General features: G+C 35.7%; 1 protein-coding gene across 1 annotated transcript; it reads left to right on the forward strand.

Moving 5' to 3' along the window:
- Positions 5,476–5,988, forward strand: LOC107640849 (extensin-like). Its single transcript, XM_016344351.1, has one exon. It carries the CDS (start codon positions 5,476–5,478, stop codon positions 5,986–5,988), a length of 513 nt encoding a protein of 170 aa, XP_016199837.1.

Genomic DNA, 8,242 nt, shown 5'->3' on the forward strand with positions numbered 1-8,242 from the left:
TCACGCGTACACGTCGATTGGAATTTTTACTTCCCACGCGTATGCGTCATGTCACGCGTACGCGTCGCCATGCAACTTCATATCCATGCGTGTGCATCTGTTACGCGTGCGTGTCAGTGTGTACACTCCAAATCCTTGATTTTCCATGATCTCTCCACTTTGCATGCTTTTCTCTTCACTCCTTTGATCCATTCCTAGCCTTTTCAACCTAAATTCACTAACAAGCATATCAAGGCATCTAGTGGAATCAAAGGTGAATTAAAATTAGCAAATTAAAGGCCTAAAAAGCATGTTTTCACTCTTAAGCACAAATTAGGAGAAAGTCATGAAACCATGCCATTTCATTGAAAGGAAAACTCCTTGCCTATGAAGCCACACACACAAACTTGGACTCAAAGAAAAAGGGAATAGCCATAAAGTCAAAAATAGAATCAAAAGAGAGTGAGTCTAGCGATGACGTTTCAGATGATGAACTTATGTTATTTGTTAGGATACTTAGAAGGATAATGAAGAGCAAAGGCAAAGACAAGGGTTCAAGCTCAAAGGATTACAAGAAGGACTTGATCAGGGTGACTTGTCATCATTGCAAGGAGGTTGGACATTTTAAGTTCAACTGTCCAAAGCTCAAGAAGGAGGACAAAGGGAGGAAAGAAAAGAAGAGAGTGCTCATGGCATCTTGGGAGGAGCTTGAGAATGACTCGAATGAGGAAGAAGATTCTGAAGGTGAAGATAAAATCTGCTTCATGGCTGGTAATGATCATCTTGATGAGGTAAATTACTATGACTTGTCTATAGATGATTTACATACTATAATTGATGATCTTACACTAAATTCCTCAAAACTGCTGGATAAATACACTAAGTGTAAATCTGAAAAAGAAATATTGAAAGCTAAAAATGATTTTTTGAGAGAAATGGTGAAGAAAACTGAATGTGCTTTGGATATTATTAAAGAAAATAGATTTCTAAAATCTGAACTTGAAAAATTAAAAGGAAAGCACGTTGTGGATCCTTCTCAAGAGCTTATTGTTGAAAATAAAAGACTAAACGAAATAATTAAAAAGATGAATGGTGACTTAGCAAAATTTGCTCAAAGTTCTAGTAACTTGGACAAACTACTTGCAAGTCAAAGACCTTTGTTTGAAAAATCTGGTTTAGATTATGTAACCAAAGAGAGTGCGGTTTTTAATGACTCCTCAATGAAATTTGTGGCTTCTTCATCAAAAACTAAATCTACTCCCAACAAACTGGGTCTTGGATATGTTCCCACACATGAGTAGAAATTTGATGAAGTTTACACAAGTGAAACTGAGCCACTATCGAGAACCGAACCTACATCAAATAGGTCAGGTCTGGGATATATTTCGAATAAGGAGGTTGCTTTCAAAAATCCACCATTTTACAACAAAACTTCGTATTCGAAAAGTCCAAATGTTTTAAAAAATTCTGGTTGGAACACTTTTGCAAAGAGGAACAATTACAACAAAAATCATTTTGTCAAAAGAAATGCACCTCTTCCAAAAACCAGAAAATTTTCAGTCCTTTAATCATTTCCAGCATAATAACTCACCTCAATTTTAATGATATACATCAGAAAATCATTGCTTTAATTGTAAAAAATTTGGTCACTCATATGCACAATGCTTCATTGAAAAAAGAATTGTAGGAAACCAAATTTATAATGTTGTTTCTGATTCAATGCACTTGGGCAACCAAGATGGATTAACTTCAAAGGATCCAAATTAATTTGAATACCTAAGGTTACTTGAAGTTTTTATTGCAGATTTGCCTAGCATCCAAGAATAAAAGGGATATGTGGTACTTGGATAGTGGATGCTCAAGGCACATGACTGGAAGGTCAACTTTCTTCGTCAAACTAAACAAGTATGATGGAGGTTTTGTGACCTTTGGAGATGATGGAAAAGGTAACATAGTTGCAGTTGGAAAAGTAGGTAATAATCACTCTACCTTCATTGATGATGTCTTTTTGGTAAATGGCTTGAGGCACAATCTTTTGAGTATAAGTCAATTGTGTGACTTAGGATATTTAGTGACTTTCAAAAGACTTGAATGCTGTGTTGTAAATGAAAAAACCAATGAAGTACTTTTTGTTGCCAAGCATTGTAATAATGTGTATGGACTTACCCTTGATGAACTAAAGGATCAAAATGTAGCTTGTTTTCATTCTAATGAATCTAAAAAGTGGCTATGCCACAAGAGATTGGGCCATGCAAGTATGCTTCAAATAAACAAACTTGTCAAGAAAGGTTTAGTAAGAGGTCTTCCTTTGATAAGGTTTGACAAAGACATCACTTGTGATGCTTGTCAAATGAGAAAACAAACAAAAAGTTTATTTAAATCAAAGGAAGACATCACTACTAAAAGACCACTTGAATTGCTATATATTGATTTATTTGGTCCAACAAGAACTCAAAGCTTAGGTAGTAAACATTATGGTTTAGTGATTCTAGATGACTACTCTAGGTTTGGTTGGGTTTTATTTCTTGCACACAAAAATGAAGCCTTTTCGGCCTTTGACATATTTTGCAAGAAAGTTCAAAATGAAAAAGATTTAAAGATCTCTTCTATAAGAAGTGACCATAGAACAGAATTTAAAAACCAATTATTTGAATCCTTTTGTGAGGAATTTGGAATATCTCACAACTTCTCTTGTCCAAGGACACCACAACAAAATGGTGTTGTGGAAAAAAGAAATAGAAGCATTCAAGAAATGACAAGAGCTATGCTTTGTGAGAGCAATGTTCCAAAATTCCTTTGGGCTGAAGTGGTTAATACAGCTTGCCACATTTTGAATAGAATAATCATAAGAAAATTTTTGAAGAAAACCCCTTATGAACTTTGGAAAGGTTACCCACCAAACTTGGACTACTTGCACATCTTTGGATGCAAATGCTTTGTTCTTAATAACAAAGATAATTTGGAAAAATTTGATCCAAAGGCGTATGAGTATTTATTTATAGGATTTTCCACAACTAGTAAAGCATATAGAGTTTATCATCAAGATGCTAGGATAATTGGGGAGTCCATACATGTTACATTTTGTGATACTAACTTGGTGCAAAGTATTTTGGAAGAATATGATATAGGGAATCAATCTCAAAAGGATGATGAAACTGCACAAAATCATGAAGATAAAAATTTTGTACAAGTTGAACCAGAAACTGCAGCTGCTAAAAATCAAATAAGAGAGAATTCTATTTTGTCTCATGAATCTGAAGAAAATACTGAAACCAGTAGTTTCCTGCAACCCTTGGTGACAGAATCTGCCTCCAAGTCCACCAGACCTCGTGAATGGAGATTCTTGAAGAATTATCCTAAGAAATTTGTCATTGGGGACGTTTCTCATGGTGTTAAAACTCGATCTTCAACTAGAAAGGCAAGTGAAGAGTCAAACATTGCTCTTCTCTCTCAAATGGAGCCTCAAAATGTCAAGGAATCCCTTGATGACGCTTCTTGGGTAAAGGCAATGGAAGATGAGCTTCATGAGTTTGAAAAGAACCAAGTTTGGACATTGGTTCCAAGGCCAAATGGAAAGAAAGTGACCGGCACCAAGTGGATATTTTGGAACAAGCTAGGAGAAGATGGTAGCATTGCAAGAAACAAAGCAAGGCTAGTGGCACAAGGATATGACCAAGAAAAAGGAATAGACTTTGATGAATCCTTTGCCCCTGTTGCCCGAATGGAAGCCATAAGACTTCTCTTAGCCTATACTGCCTTTAGTGGTTTTAAATTATATCAAATGGATGTGAAATGTGCATTCTTAATTGGTGTGATAGATAGAGAAGTGTATGTGGCGCAGCCATCAGGTTTTGAAAATAAAGAATTTTTCAACCATGTTTTCAAATTATCAAAGCTCTCTATGATTTGAGACAAGCTCCTAGAGCTTGGTATGAGAGACTTAGCTCTTTTCCTTTGAAAAATGGTTTTCAAATAGGCACCACAGACACAACTCTATTTATCAAGAATTCTAATGATTCCTTCATTCTAGTCAAAATATATGTTGATGACATTATTTTTGGATCAGCCAATGAATCCCTTTGTATTGAATTTGGAAAACTCATGACAAGTGAATTTGACATGAGTATGATGGGTGAACTTAATTTTTTCTTTGGGCTACAAATTAAACAAACTAAAGATGGTATTTTCATTCATCAAGAGAAGTATGCCAAGGAACTAGTTAAGAAATTTGGTATGGAATATGCCAAACCCATGGGAACTCTCATGCACCCTAACTCAAAATTAGACAAGGGAGAAACTGAGAAAGATGTAGATGAGACTAGGTATAGAGGAATGATTGGCTCTCTTATGTACTTAACTTCTTCTAGACCTGATATTGTGCAAAGTGGTGGAATGTGTTCAAGATTTTAATCTAAACCGAAAGAGTCTCATCTTTCTGCAATTAAGAGGATCATTAGATATGTTCATGGTACATCCGATTTTGGTCTTTGGTATCCTAAGATTGATAATTTTTCTGCAGTTGGTTATTGTGAAGCAGATTTTGCCAGTGATAGAGTTGATAGAAGGAGCACATCAGGCTTATATTGCTTCCTTGGAAAGTCCTTGAATGTATGGTCAAGTAAGAAGCAGCCAACAATGGCTTTATCCACTGCAGAGGCTGAGTATATAGCTACTTCTTCTTGTTCTTCTCAGCTCATGTGGTTAAAAGCATAGCTTGTTGATTACAAATTAAATGCTGAAAATATTCCCTTGTTGTGTGATAATATGAATGCCATTAATATTTCTAAAAATCCAGTTTTGCACTCTAGGACTAAACATATTGAAGTGAAATTTCACTTAATAAGAGAACATGTTCAAAAGGGGGATATTAGCATTCAATTTGTTAAATCAGAGGAGCAATTAGCTTATATTTTCACTAAACCACTAGTTGAGGACAGATTTTGCATGCTTAGGACTAGTCTAGGGATTTTAAGCTATGATTCATTGTTTGAAAGTTGCTGATGTGTGTTGGAGTTTTTGTGTCACAAACAGGTATGAGACAATTCTGGACAAATAAAGAACCTTCCCTCTATACAGCGTTCTAATGCCTTACTGCACGTGCAGAATTATCTAGGTCAACCTCAAAAATCTGAACATGGGTGGTCCAATATATTTCCTTAAACCAAACCACCTCTGGGCCCAATATGAATGCTACATGTTCTTTTTGTTTTTGTTGGCCTGTGTGTTTTAGTTTATTTCTTTTTGTCTTTAAGTCCAAAAAGGTTTCAAATTTTGAAAATTAATTTTCATTTTAATTTTTAATAAAATTAAATCTTTCTCTTTGTGATGTCAAGTCCTTTCAAGTCAAATCAGAGGTGATGCAGTTGCATGATTTAAGAAAATTTCTTTTGGGTATGGTTACCAATACTTCTTCTTCTCCTTCCATAACTCTTCAAACTCTTCGGTTTCCTCAACTACCTTTATTGCTTCTCTTTGTTCAAAACTAGAAACCACTAAATGAGGAAGAAAACTGTTTCACAAAAGCCTCCACGTGAAAAGATCTTCAAGCTTTCTGCAAAGCAAAAACCTTTCACTCACTCTCAAGACCGAACCTTCACTCCATCACCTTCTCGTCCTACCTCACCTCCTCGGTCGGATCCAATGGCTCACACTAAGAACCCCTTAAGGTTTCCACCTTCAGCCAAGCAGACACCTCCACCAAAGGAACCTCCTTCTAAACATTGTTCGTCGAAGCCAAGCTCTTCGAAAGGGAAACGCCCAGCTGCTAGCGAACCTACCTCTGAGCCCACACAACCTAAGACAAGGTCTATTCCCTTGAGTTCTCAAGGAGGTAAACCTCGACTCCCTCTTAAATCTATTAGAGAACTAGACATTGATCCTTTTGCTCATAAATCCCACTTCATGACGTCTCACTCCAACTATAATCCTTACAGATTTAAGTCTGCCATGAATAATGATTTTTATGAAGGAGTTATTAAGTACCGTACTGATGAAACAGATTCTTGCTAGTAAAGAATTCACAATAAATTCTCGTTGCTAGTATAGTTTCTAAACCAACAAAGAACCCTTTCATACAAAAATTTGTTTGTCACTAAAGCAAACCCAATAAAAATAATAACCGAAGTATTTAAACCTCGGGTCATCTCTTAAGGAATTGCAGGAAGGTGTATTTATTACTGGTTGTGGAAAAGTATCTTTTTGAATTTTTGAATGTTGAACAAGGAATTTAAATTGCAAGAATTAAACTAATAGTTAAGAAAGGCTCTTGGAAAGGTAAGAGAACCAGAAGTCCTATCCTAGTTATCCTTATCAATTGTGATGAGAATTGTCCATTGCTCCCACTTAGTTAACCTCTAACTATGAAGGAAAGTCAAGTGGACTAATCAATTTGATTCCTCAAGTCCTAGTCAACTCCTAAGGAAAGACTAGCTTTAGAGGGATCCAAATCAACCAGCAACTTTCAACTATCAATCATCAAAGTAGTTTGATAACTCAAGAGTCTCCAATTACTCAACCAAGGCCAAGAATATAAAAATATAACTTAAAACCCTCCCAAGCATTTTACCAAATACTTGGAAGGCATAACATAAAAACATAGGAAACTATCAAGGAATATTAAGTCTAAACAACCAATTTGCAAGCATCAATGATAATAAATAAAGGAAGAAGCAATAAACCTGAAATACCTCAAATTGCATTAATTATAAAATCAAATCTAACATGAAGGGTTCATAAATTCAATTGGAAAGATAAATAAACTGGAATTCTAAGATAGTTAAAAGTAGAAGAGAAACTAAATTAAAGGAACATTGAACCTAGAATTGAAAAGAAATAAACCTAAAACTAAGAGAAATTCTAAAACTTAGAGAGAGGAGAGAGCCTCTCTCTCTAGAAACTACATCTAAAACCTAAAATTATGTGAATGAATGAATTGTCTGGATGAATGAATGATTCCCGCACTTTGTAGCTTCTATTATGTGTTTTTTGGGCTTGAAATTGGGCCAAAAAGGAACCCAGAAATCGCCCTCAGCGCTTTCTGCAACTTTCTGCACGTGGCGCATATCACGCGTACGCGTAGGTCACGTGTGCGCGTTATTTGGCGAAATTTCTTATCACGCGTACACGTCGTTCATGCGTGCGCGTTGTTACCAGCTTCTCAAAACTTCATTTTTCGCGTTCCTTCCAATTTTGCATGTTTTCTTTCCATCCTCTAAGTCATTCCTGCCCTATAAAAACTGAAAACACTTAACACACAGATCGCGACATCGAATGGTAATAAGAGAGGATTAATATTAGTAATTTAAGGCCAAGGAAACATGTTTTCAATCATAGCACAGAATTGGGAAGAAAAATATAAAACATGCGAATTCTATGAATAAGTGTGAGTTTAGTGGATAAAACCCACTCAATTAAGTACAAAATATACTATGAAATAGTGGTGCATCAAATCTCTCCACATTTAAACATTAGCATGTCCTCATGCTAAGCTCAGGAGAAGCTATAAAGGAGTAAAGAGGAATGGTAAAACTTATGAAATGCAACATATCTATATGAATGCAGCTAAATGCAAAAAGACTTCTACCTACTTGGTTTAAAAGTAAATAAATTCTCCAAGATAAACATAAATCAGATTCCACTAATTCAAATCACGTAGTAAAAGACAAGTCAACTTGTAAGAAGATAGCTCATGAAAGCAGGGAACATAGAATCAAGCATTGAACCCTCACTAGTAGTGTATATGCACTCTAATCGCTCAAGTGTCTAGGGTTAATCACTCTACTCTTCTCCAGTCATGCTTTCTAGACTTTGTTCTTTATCTAACCAATCAACAAAAATTTAGTATATCAATGCAAACATCATGAGGTCTTTTTAAGGTTGTAATGGGGCTAAGGTGAAGGTGAGGATATATGTATGGCTAAGTGAGCTATAATATGAATCTTTGACTATCCTAAGCTCTCACCTAACACACACTCTATGTAACTCTAAAATCATGCCTAGCTACCCATAATTCCCACTTTTGCATCACATACTCATGCATCAAAAATCCTGTTTACCCACTTTTCTTTTTGTTGAAAATTTGGAATTTCTGGACTGGAATCATCTCTTTAACATCAAAAAGTCTGTTTACCCACTTTTGGTCAAAGAGTTTTATGCCAACATGACATATCATGAGGGCAGTATTCATTCTTATGTCAAGGGCCGAGAGATTGTGCTAAACAATGAAACAATCAGTGATTCATTGAAATACACTGATGTTGGGGCT

This window comes from Arachis ipaensis, chromosome B05, assembly GCF_000816755.2.
Source record: "Arachis ipaensis cultivar K30076 chromosome B05, Araip1.1, whole genome shotgun sequence".
Lineage (NCBI taxonomy): Eukaryota > Viridiplantae > Streptophyta > Magnoliopsida > Fabales > Fabaceae > Arachis > Arachis ipaensis.